Genomic DNA, 24,570 nt, shown 5'->3' with positions numbered 1-24,570 from the left:
CACTTGAATTTGGCCTGAACGGTGCCGCTCGTAGCATGATTCTTTCTATGAAAGTGTCAAGCAATACGGTAAAAAAAATAACAATAACAAAATTTATTTAAAATAGATAATTATGACACTTCCATTCACAGAGAGAATGACAACTTTAGACACACCGCATGCCTTTCCAAGTGTGTTGTCATTCACTTGAATTTGGCCTGAACGGTGCCGCTTGTAACATGATTCTTTCTATGAAAGTGTCAAACAATACACATGATGCAAAATATAAAAATTATAGTCCAGCCAGGACCTAGACTTGTCAGAACACAACGACTATTACGCCTTCTCACCATGTAAAAATGTAGAACCATATAATAGTATAAAACAATAAACATAAAATATATCATAGGCCTAAAAAACTAAGCCCTAAGGCAAGCCTAGCCTATGAATGCACATGTATGCAAAGTGAACCTGGTGAGAAAGCATAGCCATAGGAGGTTAGTACTAGGCTGAGACATTTCGTCTCAGGTACTAGGCATGCTAGCTAGGCTAGGCCCTGGCCTGGTAGAAGGCCTACACCAGATGCATTGGTTGGATGCTGTTCCACAAATATGCAAAGTTCTGCATCATGCAATTTACATTTATATAAAAATACCGATTCTTAGTAACTGTTCTAAAAAGCCTAGGCATTGTTGTAGGCCATATGCTTCAGCAATCAGCAGGCCTAACATGTTAAATTTTAACATACATTTATACATCATGACATTAGGCCTAATTTTATTTCAATATTATATTGTTTGTGTGTACTTACTGAAGTATACGAACACGGCATAGAGTCGAATAAGCCGGTTGCTCCTCAAGACAGCCACATACTTCATTGAAAGCAATGCAGGGCTGAGGGCAATAAACTCCAACGGAACCATGGTCAAAATATCCACGAAGAACGTCGCGGACTTCAAGTAGTGACGTCTGATCTTACCCCGATCCGTGATGAGGATTCCCAAGTCGTAGTAAGGGAGGAAGAACTTCACCGCGATATTGATGATAAATATCACATCCATTCCATAGACAATGAACCACATTGCCCTTACTCGACTGTCGAATGCCCACAGGAACGTATCCAGGAAGACGTCAACTATGATACTCAAAACAACCAGGACTTGCCATGCTTGAACAAGCCTGGATTTTGGGCCGAGATGATGATTCAGGCACCGAAAGAGACGTCGATCCTCAGCATTTTCGCCGGGCTCGTACGTCATATCCACCTTAGTGGAATTCGCTTGGGAACCGTCACCCATCACCTATACTAGATGAGGGATCAGGCTGAAGCTTAAAGATAAATCGCAAACCAAAATAAGCAGATTAAGTCTGTAACTCTCAGAGAGAAATTACAGAACCACCCCTACACCACGAAGGTACAGGAGCTCCACTGTTTTGTTTTTTGCAATACCGCGGCAACAATTGCGTAATTGGTTTCCAGGGAGGGTACAATTTGAATACGCATACGCATTGAATTGCGCACCAATGAAATGTTTTGTACGATCATGCGCGCCGCGAGGAAGTACCGTGCTCAAAATGGTACGCTCTCGGTCATTGGTCAGTGATGGCCCCGACCACGACACATTGCACGACTAGCCTGAATCATTCTGGCCTCTAATGGCGGCGCCTTTTTTTACCCACAATTCTTCACGTTGCGTAGTTGTTGAAAGACTGAAGGATCCACCCTATTGCACGACCACACCTGACCACACCCTGTCGGGGACTTCACCATAATTTTAGAATTTTCAGGTTAGTTGTCAAAGGGCACTTGCAGCAGAATCGGAATGGTGCATTCCAGGCTTGGCCGTCGTAAAATTTTAAAAACATCTAGGCCTACATAAATTTTCAGGCCTATAAAGTTCACACAAATTTGAAAAGTTGAGTCAAAATATCACCCACAGAAAAATATCAATTCGTCAAAAATGTGGTCTAACCTAATAGCCCTATTAAAATATTAAATTGACAAATAAAAAAAAATCGTCAAATACGAGTAGGCATCCCCCCACTTTTCTCCAAAAAAAGTTGAGATTTTTTATACCACTGGAAACCTCTGGCTACATATGTTTATGTACCGTATTAAGTAGGCTATTTCTTGCAGATTAATTCGTTTAGCAAAAATATCGTCAAATTTGAATTTCGTTCTGGTATACCAGAACGAAATTAGGCCTACAACAGTGGCCTATATAGCAGTGTAGGCCTAATAGTAACACATAATCATGCATAACTCGCAAACGCAAAATCGGATTCAACTGAAATTTTGGGCGTAAGCTTTTTTCGTGGATATCTACTGAAAAATGTCATAAAAAGAGGATGCTAGGATCACGAAATCATCCTTTAAAAGTAAAATTAAACAACTTGTTTAAAAATTTAAACATTACTGTTACACTTGAACTTTTAAACAAGTTGTTTAATTGGTAAACAAGTTGCTGAATTTTTAAACAAGGTTGAGCGACGATGCACCCGTACCCGGCCGGTAAACAGCGGTTGTTTAAAATTTTCAACAATTTGTGAGTTTAGTTTTGTTCTAACCTAAAACAGTGTACTATTTCAAATTAATTTTTAGCAATTATAGGCCTAAAACTTAAGCGTATTTGAATAATAAATATTCCATTTGTATTTTAGGCCTAGTCCTAAATGACAAATACGGGAATCTTACTATAAATAGGGTCAAAAGTTGTATCTTACTATAAATGATAGGGAAAAGTTGTAAATATGTTTGGTAACCGGTGGAAAGACTCCTTCAGTTTGGATCCCGATGTCGCGCCAAATTCATACGGGAGATTAAGGAATATTACACGCCAGGCTATGCGGGAACGTCTTTAAAATAGATTTGGTTTAAAACGGTCAAGAATTGGCATATTTATAATCAGTGAAAATATAATTTAAAAAGGGTAGGCCTACAAACAAAGGTCCGAAACGTGATAAGACTATATTTCTAATATGTACTGATGTACTGGAAAGAAAAAAAAGAGCCGCTATACGTGATCAAATGAAAACACTAGAAAATAATGTATAGGCCTACTGATGTAGGCCCTACTAAAAAGAAACGCCGTTACGTGATGAAATGAAAATATAGAGAAAACATGACTTCTAGGGGCCTACAGTAGAAAGAGATGATGAATCGGGATGAGATGCTTAATGCTATCTTCAGTAAGATAGCAAAAAACCACAGTCATGAAAAATTCATACCCTAGAGTCTGTGACCTTTTTGCTCTTATACAGCATGTGGCGTTACATAGGCCTACCGTACCTATACTTCTATCAACACGGACTGAAGGGGCATGGTTTCACGTAACATTGTCTCAATTTAATCAACAAACATGCATATTTTGGTTTTCCACCTAAATTTGCATGAAGGAAACTCAAGAAATTTATTTGTGAAAGTTTAACACATAAGACTGCAACCGCTCTGCGCGTATTAAAAAAAACTACCGATACATTTGGCCTTAAAAAAGGGTTAAAACAGAGAGACGTGTAGGTTCAGGTTGGGAATGTAATGAGTCTATAAATAGTTTTAAATTTTCTGATCGGGACTGATAGAAATATAAAAAAAATAGCCGCTCCTTGATGAAAAGAAAATATATAGAGAAAATAATGTAAAACAGGACGTTTACAGTAGAAAGAGATGACGAATCGATGCTAGATGATAGTTTCAGTATATGGATTTTAGCAAGATTTGACCAAATTTGAAGTTTCACCCCTGCATATAAGCGGCCATTTTGGATTGATGCAAATTAGGCACTGTTCCACTACTTGGAGTTTTAGGGACAGTTTTGATGTTTTTGTGCGAGCTTTTTGGGAGATGGAAGCATGCAAAATGGATTCTGTTGGTGGGTATTTTTTTTAAATAGATGAATTCCAACCGTTCAATAATATCGCCGGCTTCATAGTTTAGTGCGCTTTTGAAGATCTTTGTCTGCGGCTATTCTTTGCTTAAAGGGCAGGTCTATAGCAAAAACAAGTTTATCTCTATTCGAAGAGAATAATTCTTACATTACAAGTTGCAATTTTTTTGTGCGTATTTCTCCTGAAAAAGGAGAAATTGTGTGGTTAAAGTTTAGCCTCGTACGTGTTCTTCCCCCGTTTGAAGCGTACGTGTTCTCCCCTCGTTTGACTGATGACGTATAGGTAAATGAAGCGGGCACTTTATCGTGCTCTCATCATACAATCACAATCACTTTGACAAGTTTGACATTAGCAACAATGAGTTGTACTATCACTTACCATAACAATGCTGCATAACAATATGCACACTATTGTTCTCTGTCGGGAACAAAACCCACACAGTAATTGTTACTATGCGTTTGCTTTGTAATATTTCATCCAACTGAAACTATAGCATTGCAATATACAGGGAAATCAGATACACGAGTTTGTGGACTTAACACGGTTCTAGTCTCAGATGAAATTCTAAGCTCAAATTATGTATTTATTTTTTAGGCCTAATATTTCTCATGATATTGATATATATATATATATATGAATTTTAATATCACAATTGTCTAATATATAAAAAAAAAAGCGGCTGATTTTATCCATATGTTTCAAAACCATAAAATTTGTAATAGTTAATTTGGAATTTTTTCTGTGAACAACAACAGTATACGTTCTGTCCATTGAGAGCGTTTCATGACGTCACCGTTTTTCTAGGCCAAATCTGTCTCGTTCGAAGGAACTCATCGCTTAAGTTGGTTTTTGTGGAATATCAATTTTAAACGTCTTATTTTCTCAAAAAAGGAGTCAAAAATTTTTCATTGTCCTCATAATATTAGCTTGCCAATGATATGATGTTGTTTTTGCTATAGACCTGCCCTTTAATGGTAACAGTGAGAGTTTCTTTTGATTGGCGTGTTGGTAAAAAGTGAAACAACGTCGCGTTTTGGGAATTAATCTTCTATAAGGCTGCGATCACATAGAAGTATACTATTCGGGTATACAGTGCACGTTTTGCAGGTGCACGCGTATAGCTTAAATCGAGCAAGGTAATTTCATAGTACCGGGTCACATAAGAGGGCACTATTCGGAAAGGACGTACAATGTATACCTGCGTATAGTATATAGTGGGAATCGTGCGTGTTCGATTTTAGTGCAGCGTATACCGTCCTAATTTTAAAACTAAACCATATGTGGGTAAAAACTCTGTTTTTAATTGATGTAGCCTACTATCTGGGTGATTCTCTGAAAAGAGTAACTTTTAAGTCCCGCGACTTTCGGCGCTCATAAAAGTTTTAAAAGCGGATTTTTCTTTTCTTTTTTGACTTAGTCATGGACTTTTGTATGTATAAAAATAGTTAAGAACATCCAAGTGGGGAAAAATTAATTTCTTGGAGTCAAAAAATTCTTCAATATCTGACGACCCCCCTGAAAACCCCATGTCCCGATGTCACGCACCGAATTTTAGTGATTTTGTAGTATTTTTGTGAGCAAGTGTGGGAAGTGAAAATTACCACTGACTGGGGTAAATATCATGTCTAAGAAGGTTTAAATGCTTAAAACCACTTCTAAAGTCAATATTATGGAATAATTCAAAATTTGTGTCAAAAATTGCTGTCCCTTGGTTTTGCATCATTGCCGTCACATTGGCATCAAAACGACTGAAGGTGAAAACCAAATATCAGAGGTCAATAATTTGACCCTGTACGCTGCCTTTTACAGATGACGAAAAACATCAACCCGGAATAGGTGCACATTGGCACTCTTTTCCTGCCAATTTTGAGGGTATCGTCAAGTATACCTTTATTCAACATCATCTCCAAACGTTTCTGATCAATTTGATATAAGTCTTATTGTTGAAATTTTCCGGAAAATAATGATGGTTGAATATGTCCCACAAGCTGTTGTGGTGATATGTAACATGTGGGTAAGATTAACCCTGCTATTAATCGTAAGCAATGTCTGAACCATCATCTCCGCTACATCAGTTGGCGTCACAATTTGCCGTGGCGGAGATGATTCTCTATAGGAATTCGTTTAGAAATATCATCTCCGTCACATCACCATCATCTCCATCACATCACCGGATCTTGAGATACAGCGAAGTCCAGTTTAGTTTATCAGAAAATGCTTACCAATTCTAGACCTTCTCATCTGTATGAATTTAATTTTCAAGTAGTGTGAAAACATTACTGAAATCAAATGTCTGTGACGGAGATGATTCTCTATAGGAATTTGTGTAGAAATATCATCTCCGTCACATCACTATCATCTCCATCACAGCATTGTCATCTCCATCACAATTGTTGTTGACCTTTATTTGACCTTTGACCCAGACAACATGGAATTTACTATTTGGAAGTGTAATTGATATTGTATGTGTTTACTATGTCAATAGAAATTTATTTAGTTATTTCAAGCAAAATTATGAATATACTTAAGTTTGTATAAAAAATACTAACAGACATGACATTTTCCGTACAGCCTGCCTCTCATTGTCCCAACTAAATGACGAAAGTACAAAATCATATTTTTTTAAATGAAAAAAGCAAACATGAATCAAGCAACTTACAAGTTATCCATAAAACTCATAATTAAGAGTTTTAACAATTTTTTTTTCCTTATTTCCTTTTTGGCCTAAATGTGACGGAGATGATGCTCACCTGGCACAACCTGCAGATTACGCCCTCTATAATATAGAGGGCGCCCTAAAGATTGCGCCAAATATTGTTTTCATGCACTAGAGACTTACATCCTTACAGATATGTAAAGGAAACATTTGTATAATCATTTTCAAATTCATATTTGCCTATCTTCAAATAGTACACCTTTTCACCCGCCTTTTCAGAGAAATACCCATCTAATTCTGCACATTATGACACCTCATTGAATGCAATGTGACCTCAAGAAGTAAAGTTACAAGCATTTGATTAGACGAAGAAAATTGGTAACTGACCTATACTCATGATACTCACTATTCGCTATACGAAATACGCTCATTCGATCAGACTGAGTTCACATAGTATACTCCTACACGAACTTAGCCTGATCGAATGAGCGTACTTCGTATATATATAGCGAATACCGTACACCGTACATACTTCTATGTGATCGCAGCCCAATGACACTACTACAAGTCGTTATTTTTCATATGGTGCTTCTATAATCTGCAGTGGTGTAATCCAATGTATACATGGTGCTATGGGTTTGGGATTTTGTCTACCGTAGCCAAATAGCGTTTGGCTAAGATCCTCTTTCTGTCAGGTTCTTTCTTCTTTCGTTCGCATTATGAGCTATCGTAGCCATATGTGACGCGATCAAGCAAAATCAGTCGAACTCGGATAAATTTTCAGTTTCTTATAGGATAGTAAGAAGCATTTACATAGCTGGACTTTTTAGAAAACCCCGTTAAAATTGAATAACCAAGTCCAAAGATATGAGCAATTAAAGAATTTCCAAAACAATAGGAAAGAAAAGAAAATATTTCCTTTGTTCGGCTACCGGTATATCTCAAAATCAATATTTCCGAGTTCCGACTGATTTTGCTTGATCGCATCACATATACATACATACATACATACATACAACGGCATTTATATAGCGCAATTTCAAAGAAATGATCATTGCACTTTACAGAAAAACTTACCCTACTACTAAAGACTACAAGTAAACAAAAATATGCAAAAGAAACAACATAAAATTAGCAATGGTTAAAAAGATGGGTTTTCAGGCTACGTTTGAAAGTAGTAACTGTGGGAGATGACCTAATGGATGAAGGAAGATTGTTCCAGATTCTGGGTCCAAAGACACTGAACGATCCATCGCCTATCAGTCTGTTTGTCTTAGGAATTATAAGGCGCGTAAGATCTTGATTAGAACGAAGACCTTCCCTAGTTGGAACACGGATGGTCAGACAATCAGAGAGGTAGGGTGGTGCCAGATCGTTCAATGTCTTGTAAATGTAAAGTAGCACTTTGAAGCAAATTCTCTTGTCTATTGGAAGCCAGTGTAATGAATTTAAAAGAGGTGAAGGAATAATAAATTTTCAGTTTCTTACAGGATAGTAAAAAACATTTACAAAGCTGGATTTTGCAGAAAACCCCATTGAAATCGAACAAAGATATGAGCAATTAAAGAGTTTCCAAAACAAGAAGAAACAAAAGGAAATATTTCCTTTATTTGGCTATATCTCAAAATCAATATTTCCGAGTTCCGACTGATTTTGCTTGATCGCATCACATTATGTGTTTTGTCAATTTTGACCAAATTTGGTTACTAGGACCATTGGGGTGTTACAAATGTCACGTGAAAATGTTTGGCTCAAAGGTCATGTTAATTATTCATTATGGCCAAAAGCTTTTTTCTCAATAAAAATGAGGAATACAAGACGCGATTGTATCGGTGTATTTTGAAAATTTGGCCTCTGTGCACGAGATATTTGACATTTGACCTAATGTACTCTATAACTCCTGATCTAAACACCCTAGTGCAATATGACAATTGACTTTTTTAATGAGAGGAGCAATTTGAGGTGCAACATGATGGAACAAGTCACAATTTGGACCCCATTACGACCTTCAACCCCTCGTGGGATGCATAGGGGGCTTTGAAATAAATGGAACCAATTCTATATAGTTTTATCATTTGAGGTGTAAGGATAGGATGCCAAATATTAAATCATTGGTTCCACTATAGCGCCGTGTAAATGGGCCCGCTTCATCATTGTCCTTTTTCAGCCTGAAGAGGATTGCGATTAATTTGCGTTTGTACTTTGCTGTGGGGTCGGCTTTTCAAAATGTCAAAAAGTTTTTCATCTTTTAACAATCCTGTACCGAACTCATAATTGTCTTTTTCAAGTAGGCCCCTACTGCTGTTGACCTGCCTTTATAGGTCACTGGTATAGCCTACATAATCTTTGGATAGGCAAGAACTGTGTTTAGCCTTTGAACACATTCTTGCCTTCAGTTTGTAAACATGTAGAAACTAAATATTACAAATCAAATTCCTAAACATCAATGGCTACCAGTGTTTAGTATATATTCGAACACGTTTACAAAGTGAAGGCAAGAATGTGGAGGCAAAAAATGTGTTTAGAAAAGTGTTTAAATGCTAAACACTATTTTTGCAGTGGATCAATATTTACGGCAAAATTGCACTAATTGTATAGAATTGTAGGAGTAAGATAAGAAGGCATAGCACCTGGAGCTAACTGGCATGGTCGTTTGATGTGATCATTTATTATTTTTTCAAGCAAAATATTATTATCATGTTACATTCTAGACCTGGACAATATCAACAGCTGTCACATTAATATACACATATTGTTTTAGCTATTTTTAACATATATTTTCGTATATCAAATTATTCATATTTTTCTGCTCTTTTGTAGTAATTTTTAACCCATAATCTGTACATTTATGTGCAAATTGAGTTCGCTACATATAATATTTTAAATTCAAATTAGGTAAATAATATGAGTTATTCCTTACATTTCATGATTACAAGTTTGTGGGTAAAAGTGGTGTTATAGTGAGTCAAGGGTATAACGATGGACTATAAAGGTGTGTTGTGATGGGTTATGGGGTGCCGTTGATGGGTTAATGTGTATCAGGGTGGATCAAGGGGACATTCAGAAGGACAATCCTCGTATTCTGTATGCACTTTGGTGCGTCTGGGGCATGCTCCCCCCCCCCCCCCCCCCCCCCAATACTATGAAAAGAGAGTCATTAGAGTGAGCATGGGGTGAACTTCAGACAAAAGTACGTATAAAATTTCAATGCGTGCAATTTTATCTGGTATTCTTTTGTTCTGTAATAAACCTTCTTCCAATAACGAGTACCAACATTCCCAGTCCTTGCACACATCCTAATGTGACGAACCCATATGAATAATGTCCTGACGATGAATATATCCAACCTGTGAAAGGAAAAATAACAATGACAAATTAAAATTGTGATATCATCATCAATATCATAATCATCACCATTATCAATATCATCATCATCGTCATCAATATCATTATCATCGTCGTCGTCATCATCATCATCATCATCATCATCACCATAACCAACATCATCCTCATATTCATCGTCATCGTTATCATCATCAGCATCATCATCAACAAGACCATCATCATATTCATCGTCATCGTCGTCATCATCATCATCATCATCATCATCATCATCATCGTCGTCGTCATCATCACTTATCAATATCATCACCATCTTCATCATCACCAACACCACCATCATAATCATCATATTCATCATCATCGTCATCATCATCATCACGACCATCATCATCATCATCATCACCACCTTCACGACCACCACCATCGTCGTCGTCGTCGTCATCTTCATCATCATCATCACCACCATCATAATCATCATATTCATCATCAATATCATCATCATCGCCATTACCAGTATCATCATCTTCATCATCATCAATCAAATTATCATCGTAATAACCCTATACATTACCGATATCAATATTATCATCACCATCATCATCATCATCTTCTTCTTCTTCTGCTTCATCACCGTGGATCATATACTGTCAATATCATTATCATCATCATCATCATCATCATCATCATCACCACAATTATCAATATCATCATCATCATCATCATCACCACCATCACCACCACCACCATCGTCGTCGTGGGAGCACGTGTGGCCGAGTGGATAAGGCGCCCGACTCATAATACATAGGTTGTGAGTTCGAGCCCCGCTCGTGCCAACGTGTTGTGTCCTTGGGCAAGGCACGTTATCCTCATTGCCTACTGGGGGATGGGTTGGGTTTGATTGGATGTTTGTGTAGTTGTTTGTTTAAATGTTGCAATATTGGCGCTGATTAAGCTGCTGCCTGCAAATTGCACTGTGTCTGTTTAGGTGTGTTTAATGTACAATTCTAGCAATTTGACCTGCGGGTCACCATTAGAGTTTGAAATAAAAACCTTCCTTTCTTTGTCATCCCAACCATCATTCAACACCGTACCAACATGCAACACCATCAAATCAGTATCCATACCTACAACAAATCCTCCCAACACACGTGCCATGCCAGAGAAGAATCTTGTCCATCCCATTACATTAACTAGTCTTTCCGTCCCAAAGACATCCTGAAGTACCACATTATTCAATGAGTGACTAATTCCTAATCCAAGACCTTGAACAAATCCAAGCACCAACATGCCCGTAAAGCTTGAAGTCACCGTGAAGTCCAGTATCAGGCTTACGGACAGTATCGTCATTCCACAGATCCATAGAGCGCTACTGTTGAGAAGTTCTTTCCATAGTATGACGACAGGAATAATCTTGCCTACTGCGTCTCCTACTCCTCCCACCGCTGCCACCAGTGTAGCGTACAAAGGAGCGATACCTTTATTTTCGACATTAGGCACTAGATAAATCACCCAACCCATATGAGTAAATCGAACTGTACTAGTAACTACAATTATCATATATAATATAGGCTCCTTGAATATCGGTAAGTGCAGAGAATCTAATGTGGCTGAAAAGCATTTTGTACAAGTGGAACTAGTAGTTTTGTTCTGTTTGTCATCCGAATTAGGTAGTTCTCGAATTGAACCATATCCAAAAGCTTCGGATGTTTCATTTTCTGGTGCTTTTAAAAGAGCACCAAACATTGTCATGTGGAAGAAGATGCTTGCCAGTAATAAAAGTGCTCCACTCCATCCGTAAAGTTCATTTAAGATTTGAGTTAAAGTGCTGAAGAGTATCAGTGCTGCCGAAGAGCCCAGGAATGCGAAGGCATTAGCTAGTCCATAATTTCTATTGAAATACATCGCGAGAATAGCAAACGGGGTGTCGTTGATTAAACCTAGTCCAGGACCTGCAAAGAAAGGTGATAAACTGATTTTTTACACATAAACATTCGATTATGGTTTTGGGTAATCATAGCATCAAAAGCAAAGTAACTGAACCAACCCCTATGATTTAAAAGTGATTTATGAACTATCGCAATCGGACTTTCATGGCGGACGATATTCCGGGGCGTGGAAAGTGAAACTTGCCATCAACCCCACCCCGAGAAGTTAGAATTTATTCAAAATAAACTCCAATTGAAGCCATTTGGTGCACATTTTAAACCCAATATTGGATATAAGTGACGACCGAATTAAAAAGACTAGTTTGCGTATATGCTGCACTGCGCAGGTCAGCAACTAATCACGTCGCACGTTTTCACTGACGTCAGACGCAAACTAGTCATTTTAATTCGGTCTTCAATTATAACTACAGACCTCAAAATGCGGGTCTAATACAAAGCTGTTATCGTCTGTTTAGTGTCAAAAGTGGGTAAGTGAAATGAGTACAATATACCGGGACAATATACTCTGTGTAAATTGCCGAATGTTCACAGGGCAGCTATTTGCACTTCCCCACTTTTGGCACTAAGCAGTCGTTAGTATTGATGTATTTAGTACCGGTATAATTGTTTTCAAAATAGCGTATAAAATATTGATAAATCTGCGAACATAACAGGTTTGAATTTTTGTTTTACACAACTTCTGTTAACATCACGGGGCATCATGGTAAATCAATAACCAAATGATGTGGTTAATGTTAATATTATGTGGCATAAAATAATGAATTGTTCGGGTGCAGCTGTAAAGATATTAACACATTTTGCTTTTATGTTCAAATTATTAATAATAGTAATATCTTTCTTTGTGATCCACAAATCTGATAACATTGGTTAATGATGTGGCTACTATATGCGGTATAAAAATATAGATTTTTTTTGATGAGGCGGGATACTGTCGCCATCATAATTTATTCATAAAAAGTAAGTCCAAATAAACAGTTTTAGGCTATCATACACGACGTATAATTTGTTGGTCGAAGCAGCAAAAAAAATAGATTTTCATTATTTAAATCAATATTATTCAAAAATAACATTTTGACGTTTTGCAAAAGTTCATTCTACAAATCATATTATACTTTGAAAACTTGCTTGATTTATTGTTGTTAATGAGTTATGTACGCTTTACTTTGTTGTTTCAGCCCTCTTTACAACTTAACTCAAGAACCACTTGTAGGACATACAAAATTGTATCTGTTAGGCATATAAACAGGTATTTTTTGATGTTGTCTGCCTTCCATTTAAAGGGACTCTATGCAGTGGTAATGGAAGCATGGACATTTAGGGGGAGGGGGGTGACGAGCATATTTTTTGCTGGTTTACTGGGACATTTCCAATTTCACACTATTTTTGCCCAAAATGAAGGTACATTTTGGAAATTTTTGGCCCAAAACACATATTTTCACGCTAAATATATGGAAAGATACACATGCAGGGTTTGCAATTATTGCTTTATTTTTTTCCCACCCACCCCATCCCGCTACCGCTGCATATTTGCGACCAGTGACGGCGCAAGGATGATTTTTCAGGGGGCATTATGGTGAAAGTGACTTTTAAAGGGGGAGGGATCAACACATTTTGCACAAAAGTGGGCATTTTTGTAATTTGGAGCCTTCAAAGTGCGGGGCCAAGCTGGGAGCATGAAAAATATTTGGAGGGTATATGCCCCCACGGCGTAGTGCAGTCACTGGCTTTTACACGTCTTCTGGTTATACATGATTTATTGGATGAAATTCAACATGCATTGTCTTGTATGTAACATGTGATTACCCAAAGATTTAAATAAATAAAATAAATGTAAGCAATAGACCCCGCTATATACCTATAATTGGCATTTTCCTGCCATTGATGGGGTGAATATCATATCGATATCACGTATAAAATAACGCAAGAGAAGACAAAGGTATCACGTGAATATAAGATAACGAAAGCGAAATCAATAAGGACATGCCATCGATGTTCACCCCATCAACGGCAGGAAAGTGTCAATTATAGGAATGGTCTATACCACAGAATATCATCAGACAAGTAGCGAGATGGAAGACATTGTCCATCTGTGATGCCAGAGCCATTCCTAGACACATTAAAGCGCCTCCTGTCATCGCCATTGCACGACATGAAAATCGACGTGCAAACGCACCGATGATCGGACCTGTTAGGCAAAACATAGGAAAAAGATTTAGGCTACAATAGTAAAAATTATTCGCCAAAGAAGTGATGATGTTACAGGATTAACTACCATAGCAATAGTGAATACAATTTTTAAATATATCGCCCTGTACTACAGCGTTCACACGGTACCTTTGCATTGAACCATAGATGCCATAAAACAGGGATAAAAACCTGGATCGTAATCATATGATATTTATAGGCCTATCATGTTGATCACTCGCACCTGTAAGATTATACTAGATTAGTATAGTATCTTTGAAAAGAGCGGTATTGTATTCAATCTATGATTGCAAACATAGACCTGCACATGTAATGAGGGTAACCTGCTTGTAGTGCAGGGCGATATTCAAAAATTGTATTCATCTGTTGCTATGGTAATTAATCCTGTTACATCATCACTTTCTACGGCGATGGTATACCACCCCCGCACACCGACATCGCCCGGTTAATAATTACACTATACAGCAAGAGACACTGAAATGAATACACGGGATCGATACACGTGGATGTGCTATGCACGATTGATATTCAGACGATAAATCTTTGGATACCGGGTTTGAAAATGATGAATATCTCCCGTAAATGATTTCGTATAAAGAAACCAGATATGGTTCCTTGCACTTGAATATATATTTTTAACAGATATGATAGTCGCTGGCTTGCGCTTTGAGATACTAGCTTGCGTCTTGAGTCAAAAACTGACAATAATTTTGATTTATATGTGCCGAATTATATAGCGCAGTGTATAGGCCAATCGTAAAGGTAGTCTAAAACCATATGACCTATGGTGTACCATGCTTGACTAACACACAGCGAGGACAGTAACCGGGCTAATCGGGGCTATTTGTCAGTAGCCTTAGTCAGATGTCCTTCGGCTCTTATGCGACACAAAACTATTAAACAGGTCGATATAAAATGGCTATGCGTGGCGGTGGATTTAACCTACCATGGCGATTTCTGCCATGAAGATATCGGGGCGATGACACTGTGCCCCGTATATATGCACACTGCATAGTAAAGTGATTTTTTGAGTTCCGTTTTCGACACTGTTTCTGTGTCGAATTGAACAGGTTTATGTACGTAGATTATTCGCTTGCATCTCAGCCGTCGTGTGGCCGATTGCGATGATTAAAAGTCGAGGTTATTTGATATCAGAAAGACATTCTTCGTATTCAGAATGCAATTCGATATGTCAGATGTGCTCTCATGTCCCACAAAAATAGTATCGAAACGCTCAAAACGCTCATTCCAGATCCCTTAAAAACCCAAAAGTGATATAAGGACAAAGCTGTGCATGTTGGTACTTGATTGTTTCCTATGTTGAAAATCCCTTGTAGTAGTATCTTTTTATGTGTAGTGTATATTGTTCATGAATTATATAGCTTTTAAATTTAGGGCATTTATGCTCTGTTGCACTGTATAAACACTATAAAATTGGATTTTAATATTTTATTCAGGCTTAATATGCATATCATGCATATTTATGCAATTCAGTCACATTGAATTACGATGAAAATACTGGATATTTTATATAATGTTAGTTGCAAAATATTATGCAGCCTGAAACATACGCAATATGATATAAATTGATGAAGTTTTTACAGCTTAGTATGGATTTTGGTGATTTTTAAAAAAAAGTTGTAGAATTCAGCACCCATGACTGCGGATTTTTTTTCCCGAAAACTTTTAGGTTTTATTTTGCTATTTGATGCATATTAAACCCAATAACATTGAAACTTTTGGTTGTGAAAAAAAAGTTCACCTGTGCCATTTCGGCCATTTTGGATGATTTTTGGCAAATGTTTTCTAAAAGCATGATTTCAGTGCCTCGGTTTGAAGAAGTAATTTATGCTATAGTATTGACTAGTAAAGTGCCATTTCATAAGAAACCCCATTTGTTCACAATATGCTTGTTTCATGTTTGCATATATATTGAAGTAAAGAAATATAAAAAGGTAAATATATGCTTATACCAATTTTGCTCCTATTGCTATTTTTGGACTGTCATTTTATTTCGTTCCAATGACCGGTCAGAATGGGAAACTTTGAAAATTCATAGTTCGAAAAGTTTTTGACCGATTTTGACCATTTAACCACCAAAATACTTCTGCTGATGAGTTCTTTCCAGAAAACAATCTTTTGTAGCAATAGGGGTAACATGAAATTTTGATGGTCATCCCTATAGTTATAGGCATGAAATTGTGTCTTTTAAGGGACTGGATAACAACGTTTGCACAGTGTTTTTTGTGGGACATAATAGCAAATCAGACATGTCGAATTGCATTCTGAATACGAGGAATGTCCTTCTGATATGAAGTAATTTTGATTTTTTTTTTTGAAATTGGAGATATATATTACACATTTTATGGCAAATTATTACAAATTGATTTTATCTTATTTTTATTTTTCATATTTAACAGTCCTCGAAGTAAAATTTATCAATCTAATGATATGTACTTAAAAAGTGTTTGTAGCTGGGAGGAAAGGTCGAAAATATAGGTCTCTAAAAGTGCATCAGATAACATAATAAATACCTTTGATGGCTCTCTCATCTCTTTTATATTCACCTTAAGGGATCTGGAATGAGCGTTTTAAGCGTTTCGATAGTATTTTTTGTGGGACATGAGAGCACATCAGACATATCGAATTGCATTCTGAATACGCAGAATGTCTTTCTGATATCAAATAATTTTCATTTTTTGAAATTCACGATAGGCCTATAATACAAATTTTATGACAAATTATTAAAATTAAATATTTTTCACATTTTTGATATATAGGCCCTAACAGTCCTCGAAGTAAATTTTATAAATCTAATGATATATTCTTAAAGTGTATGTAGCTGGAAGGAAAAGCCGACGATCAATTGAAAATTTTGACCTTTCATATTAATGAAGATATGGATTTTTTTCCAAAAAGACCTAATTTTTTTGTTGTTTTGGGAAAAAAATCCATATCTTCAATACGAAAGGTCAAAATGTTCAATTGATCGTCGGCTTTTCATCCCACCTACACACACTTTAAGTATAAATCATCAGATTTATAAAATTACTTCGAGTACTATTAATATCAAAAATATCAATTTTTTATTATTTGCCATAAACTGTGTATTACATTGCGAATTTCACTTCGTATTCAGAATACCATTCGATATGTCTGAAGTGCTCTAATGTCCCACAATAAATACTGTCCAAACGTTCATACCTAAAGTTCCTTTAAACATACTGATCTCCTTTTTTTTTTTTTGTCTGCCAAGGACTAACTTCATGAATAGGCATATCGCCTTCGATTTCATGCATGGGTGATGGTATAATAATAATATTTAATAATTATTCTTATAAAGCGCATAGCATTAAAACCTCAAGGCGCTGAACATTTTACAAGCATAAAATACATGAACACAATAAAATTTGAATATACAATAATAAAAATACATTCTAGCATTTAAAATACAAAGAGAGTGAAGCACATCAATGGATATTGCACATGCAGTATGGCAAATATTTCCCGGTAATTATTTCGCACGAACAGAAAACAGCACTGTGAAATATACATGGCAAAACTATAAATTACATTACAATTACGCATATTGCACGGGGGAAAATACACAAAAAATGCGATGACAATCGAGAGCAAAAAAGCATGGTAAAAACGTGAAAATATACATTGAATAAGAACAAAAAGAAAGCCGCATAAAATAATAAATACAATGCACACAGTTAATATTGCACAGTGAAACTGCTCAAAATCCAAACAATTTTAACTGACATCAAAATATATTATAGGCCTACAGCAAAAACTTATTACACATGTTTAAAACACAGTTAATATAACAACATACATGACATACGAGGGGCAGTCAGTATGTTTTAAGAGTTGACTCGTGACGTCATATGTGGATTGTTTTCATGGCATTTCTCAATGATTACATAAACACTGTACCTTTGTCTTTCAAACAACACATGTAAAAATTATATCATACACATGATTACGTAACAGCATTAGCATAAAATCAATATACTAGGGACACTGCCAAATCACGCAAAAAGGCGGGCCTTTTAAATTACAGAAAAAACATGTGTTTACAATGTCCGAAAACAGCAAAAGTACAAGGTGCATATGGCTAGTTTTGGGCAGGAATAAACACTAGGTCCTCCGTTTGCATTTGGTAAAATATGAGACTTGCCATTAAACTTTGGTGGAAATGGGACGTCTGGAAACGTCAACAACTTTAGGGCTTGAATGGAAGCAAAATTATTCTGCAACAATGGCGAAAATGAAAAAGCTGTTATTACAAATGACATTAATTATCTCCAAAATGAAACAGACTAAAATATAATTACTGGTCACGTGTGACAGCTGGTACTCAGTGCGATGATAACTGATGCAAATGAAACAAAAATCTGCGCATGCGCAGGTGGGATGACCGATACAACATGGTGGAAATGCACGAAAATTGCTAAATTCCATGTAAACAGGGCCTAAAATATTACAAAATGCTATGAAAATTGTAATTTAAATATTCATATGAATTTTAATGGATGATCTCAGCCTGAAATGAACAGAAAAGTTTTAAAAATAAATTTCTCATTCAAACGATTGCCTCTCTCTTTGTACCACAACTTTTTGTATAAATGTAACAATGGTACAATAACAGTTATATTTTAATCACGGATTCAAATATTTTCTAGGGAGACTCCCGTTTAAATGTTTGGAGATTAGTCAACAGAACTGGCAAAAAATTTAAATTTCCACGTTTGCTATTTTGGCAATATCAAGATTTTAAAGAAAGAAAAGCCTTGTTTTTGTCAAAAATAAGACATATTTGACCACGCATGTTAAATAAACTAAAACCTTTACAGCCCAACAAACATTGTTTAATGAACTGGTAGTTTGTGTTCTATTACTGTTCTAAAAGGCAGCATTCTCCATTCTTTAATTCCCGAGAAAATATAGAAAATACAACAATACCTCATTTCAGCCTCTTATTTCCCTTAACAAAAACGCCTCAATTTCACCAGGTGACTCTAGACCATTGATTTTATGCTAATGCTGTTACGTAATCATGTGTGTGATAGAATTTTCACATGTGTTGTTTGAAAGACAAAGGTACAGTGTTTATGTAATCATTGAGAAATGCCATGAAAACGATCCACAAATGACGTCACGAGTCAACTCTTAAAACATACTGACTGCCCCTCGTACGTGAATGATGTAATATATTAAGGTGTTCCTCAAGGCTCTGTTCTTGGTCCAATTTTATTTCTTCTGTTTGTTAATGACTTAAATGATGTGGTTTCTTCTTCTCTTTTCCAGTTCGCTGATGATAATTCAATTGTCCGTCCTATTTATGGTGATTTAGACCATAAGATTCTTCAGCAGGACATTGAAAACATTTTTCAGTGGTCAATTTGTAACAAACTTCCTTTGAATCTTTCAAAGTGTTCCACCATGCACATGACTAGATCTAAGTCTCCCAAATTCTGTAGTTCTTATATTATGGGCAGTGATGAGCTTAAAGAAGTTGATGAATTCAAGTTGCTTGGAGTTACTTTCAGTAAGGACCTTTCCTTTGACTCTCATATTAGTAATGTCGCTAATAAGATTTCCAAACTCTCTGGTTTCATTGTTAGATGTACCAGAAATATGACTTCTGATGCTTTACTCAATCTTTACAAATCTCTTATTTTGCCTCATATTGTTATTGTGTTTGTGTCTGGTCTCCATTTCAAAGGAATCATATTGATAGGTTAGAAAAAATCCAGAGGAAAATCACTCGTACTTTGTTCTACAAAGATTTTCCTGAAGTTGATTTTGAAGATCGTCCATCTTATTCTGAGAGGCTTGTAGACCTTAAATTGATTAAGCTTGAGGATGTTTACAAGTGTCAAAGATTAGTCTTTGGATTTAAAATTATCAATGAATTTGGGCCTGCTTCTTTTAGTTCCCTGGTTCAAAGAAGTATTTTGAATGTAAATCGTTTTACTTGAATCTGCTTAAATGATTTTGTGGTGTAACATGTTTTGGCCTATGTATTTTTAAATGCCTGTATTTTACATATTTATAATATTGTTTCAAGATTTCATAATGGTTTTATTTTCGAAAATGTTGCTTTTCTCTATTTTATGTACTTTTGATTTTAAATTATTCTTTCATGTGCAGGATTGAGTGGGCACTTCTGTGTTTGGCCTTTTCAGCCCATTCACTCATCCTGAATTACTTGCTTTTATCATGTGTAAGAAATGTAGAGTGTGTATTAATCTACTGTTATTTTGTTACTTTTGTAGTTTGCAAGTAATTCAAATAAATATTACTAGCGGGATACCCGCGCTGCGCGCGGGTCCCCGCTAGATGAGTAAATGGGAGCGATCACTAAAACGGGAGGATTATTACTAAAATATTACAAAATGCTATGAAAATTGTAATTTAAATATTCATATGAATTTTAATGGATGATCTCAGCCTGAAATGAACAGAAAAGTTTTAAAAATAAATTTCTCATTCAAACGATTGCCTCTCTCTTTGTACCACAACTTTTTGTATAAATGTAACAATGGTACAATAACAGTTATATTTTAATCACGGATTCAAATATTTTCTAGGGAGACTCCCGTTTAAATGTTTGGAGATTAGTCAACAGAACTGGCAAAAAAATTTAAATTTCCACGTTTGCTATTTTTGGCAATATCAAGATTTTTAAAGAAAGAAAAGCCTTGTTTTTGTCAAAAATAAGACATATTTGACCACGCATGTTAAATAAACTAAAAAAATCACTCGTACTTTGTTCTACAAAGATTTTCCTGAAGTTGATTTTGAAGATCGTCCATCTTATTCTGAGAGGCTTGTAGACCTTAAATTGATTAAGCTTGAGGATGTTTACAAGTGTCAAAGATTAGTCTTTGGATTTAAAATTATCAATGAATTTGGGCCTGCTTCTTTTAGTTCCCTGGTTCAAAGAAGTATTTTGAATGTAAATCGTTTTACTTGAATCTGCTTAAATGATTTTGTGGTGTAACATGTTTTGGCCTATGTATTTTTAAATGCCTGTATTTTACATATTTATAATATTGTTTCAAGATTTCATAATGGTTTTATTTTCGAAAATGTTGCTTTTCTCTATTTTATGTACTTTTGATTTTAAATTATTCTTTCATGTGCAGGATGAGTGGCAGTGGCGGCACCAGGAATTTTTTTTCGGGGGGGGGGGCAAAGTGAATTTCAGGGGGGCAAAATCAACAAATTTTGCGCAAAATTACCGCAAAAAGTGAAATTTTTCGTAATTTTTGGTTTTTTTCTGGGGGGGGGGGGGTCAAAAGGGGGGGCAGGCATTCTGACTGGAGGGGTATTTTCCCCCATGCCCCCCCGTGGCGCCGCCACTGATGAGTGGGCACTTCTGTGTTTGGCCTTTTCAGCCCATTCACTCATCCTGAATTACTTGCTTTTATCATGTGTAAGAAATGTAGAGTGTGTATTAATCTACTGTTATTTTGTTACTTTTGTAGTTTGCAAGTAATTCAAATAAATATTACTAGCGGGATACCCGCGCTGCGCGCGGGTCCCCGCTAGATGAGTAAATGGGAGCGATCACTAAAACGGGAGGATTATTACTGAAAAGGTAGAATCATTGAAAAGGTAAATTTTATTGTTCTAAACCTGTCCCTTCTGGCAGTTCATTCAGCTTCTTTCTTTCTTTTCAGTTTCTTCTACATGGGCCTAGTTTGTTCCCATTAAAAAAAACATTAATCATTTCTTGGCCACCTCGCAGTTGGCAGAAAACGGGGCAATGTTGCTCTGCGTATGGTTTTTTAATGGAAATATTATTACGCGGTTCACACTGTCCTTATTACCCACAATGCCACTGCGATCGATTTTGCATAGCAACACGATAGTTTTTTATGTTATTCTCTAAATTAAAATAAATTTTTAAAAACGAATGTCCGATGGAAAAATGGCAATGTGTACCCGATCAATATACCACTAAATCCAAGCCGAAAGTCTAGGCAATTCGGAGAACACTCGCGCACAAGATGGGCAACCTTCTGATGACCCCCACAGGATTCTACCAATCCAACCTTTTTAGCTTCCTGTTATGGTCCAATAACATACTCAAGATGTTAACAAAAAATAATTCCCGGCACTCCGGTCATATTCAAGATTAAAGGTCAACACAGTGTTCAGATTTCAAAGTTGCTCAAATCTGGTTAACAAGCACACCACATTATTCTCTCATTGCAAGGATTCAAAAAAGTATAGTTTGACCTACCTGCGACATACCGTTCTTGAGCCAACAAAACTGACCATACCCCAAGATTTGACCCTTTTGCTTATCACTGGTAGAGTCCTGAGGGTATGCCGGGGTCATCATTTAATTCCCGTAGATACCGGACTATTAATACCTCGAGACACCCTAGCTTAAAGGCATATTATAACATTTCTGTAAAAATAGATTAGTATTTATTTTCCATAAAATGTTAGCTTTTACTGTCAGATATGTCCCCTTTTAATTTTGAGCCGAACAAGTGAGGTAAAGCATAGAAATTTACTACTGGTGCCCATGCATGTTACTCCCGCGGTACAACCTCGGGGTGTGTGTGTGTGTGTATCCCGCACGCCGTGTACGTAGGCCTAGGTAACTGTGCATAGGCCTACTAGTGCCGTACTAGTCTATTACGCCGACTTTCGTATTCGGCGAGGAGGACGATTTCGACCTCCTGGTTTGTTTACAAACAGAGGTAGACAAAAGACCGTTCCGCTTGTCCAAACACTCAAGTATCAGAAGGATGGTCCACAATAGCGTGATTCACGTAACATGAATAGGGATTAAAAAGCTGTCATGTAGAACCATGTGCTTCTATTGTCCAATTTGCCATCAATATTTCATATGGAAACAGTTCAGACCCAGTACAGGATCATGTCAGAAATTAATATTTTGTTCTGGGTCTGATTATTCGGACTATGTGCATACCTGTTCGCATACCTGTTCGACTAATATTTCCATCGTATAATAATAAAACGCCGGTTCCATCGTTTTATACAAAACTACAGCACCTATTAAAGTCTTGATTTTTGCAGAGTATCTTTATTGACATTATAATACATTACAATCGTGTAAAAACCCGAGGGCGTTCTCCTCAGCAAATGTTATAATATGGCTTTAAATACGGGTTTACATTTGCCTTAAAAATACATTATTTTGCTGTAATTCATGGTTTGGCTCACTTGGCCGGCTACGCCACTAGTCTGCCACTGTCACTGTTGAATAACCAAAAATAAAATAAATATTAATACGCCTACCTAAGAAGTCTCCTATAGCACAAACCATAGCTACGATCGAGCCAAGAAGCCAAATTTCACTATCAAATTGTCTTTGTAGAGTCGGTAAGAGAACACCAAGACATTTGCGGATTCCTTGTGCGAACATCTTAGCAAAGAAACAGCTCGTGAGAACCAGCCATCTCCCTGAATCTCCCTTAGTGGTATGTAGCGCGTCGGACAGCAGCGTGGCCATGATGATGATAAGGAGACCCCAAAACCTACAGAGGTTCTTCCTTCATGAAAATAACATTCGCATTCACTGAACTCTGAACTCTGGAGTGTATCACAAGCTATCACACTAATTGTGCCAGGTTCGACTCCCTGCAAACAAGAATATGCGATAAGTTGTTTTCACTCCAATGCATGAATGGATGTGACGTGGCCCCGACCAAGAGAATTTGACGTGTCCTACAACTGCCAAAACTGTGAGGCAATTACTGAAATGTGGATATTGTTTTCTGATCATGCATCAATATGTTGAAAGAACTTCAGTAGTACGCAATAACGGGATAATACGTCATAATGCAGAACCCCTATATATGACCATGATTATACAGGTGTACAACCACAGATTTCTACTGATAAGCTGTGTTTTAAATTTGTCTCACAACACGGATTTCAAGGTAATTGAAGCTCACATTTGAACACATTTGCAGTATGTGCGGCTTCACCATTCAATAAAATCAGTCACTATTCAATAAAATCCACACCTGACTTCATCTCATCAGTGAGAAAAATGTATTAATTCAGCCGATTCACATTAATCACACATTATGTAATATATAAAAAAAAATTAAAAAAACATAGATGGCGCTGTAAAATGCTACTTTATACAAAGTCAGGTGGTGAACGTCACGAATTCTCTAAATCCAGTACATTTCCGTTGTCAACCGTGTAATTAAATTGGATTATTTTGACATTTTAAAACGCCTAAAATATCACAAACAAGTAGGCCTTTGTTAATAAATAATATGAATACAAGCTAAAACCGTTGGGGTTCGATAATGAACCCCACAAACTAACTGAGTGTATGGAAAATGCCATACGACTGATCGGTTTTGCCGGCTCTCTCCGACCATCATGCCGCTCGCCGCCTGTACAGAGTTTCTGAGAGAACTGCATTCATATCGTCGGGAACTGAATTTTTTGAGAATCTTAAGGGCTGGGGTATGAACGTTTGGACAGTATTTATTGTGGGACATTAGAGCACATCAGACATATCGAATTGCATTCTGAATACGA

At 36.6% G+C, this 24,570-nt stretch overlaps 1 protein-coding gene across 1 annotated transcript; it reads right to left on the bottom strand.

Moving 5' to 3' along the window:
- Nucleotides 1-9,320: 9,320 nt before the first annotated feature.
- Nucleotides 9,321-23,769, bottom strand: LOC140172222 (monocarboxylate transporter 13-like). Its single transcript, XM_072195532.1, has 4 exons — nt 23,308-23,769; nt 13,850-13,993; nt 10,987-11,811; nt 9,321-9,867 (listed from the first exon to the last, which is right to left on the bottom strand). Exons 1-4 carry the CDS (start codon nt 23,519-23,521, stop codon nt 9,740-9,742), a joined length of 1,311 nt encoding a protein of 436 aa, XP_072051633.1. The 5' UTR covers nt 23,522-23,769; the 3' UTR covers nt 9,321-9,739.
- Between the last annotated feature and the right edge of the window lie 801 nt (nt 23,770-24,570).

Source organism: Amphiura filiformis, chromosome 15 (genome assembly GCF_039555335.1).
Source record: "Amphiura filiformis chromosome 15, Afil_fr2py, whole genome shotgun sequence".
NCBI lineage: Eukaryota > Metazoa > Echinodermata > Ophiuroidea > Amphilepidida > Amphiuridae > Amphiura > Amphiura filiformis.
This window is presented reverse-complemented; position numbering and strand designations above follow the sequence as displayed.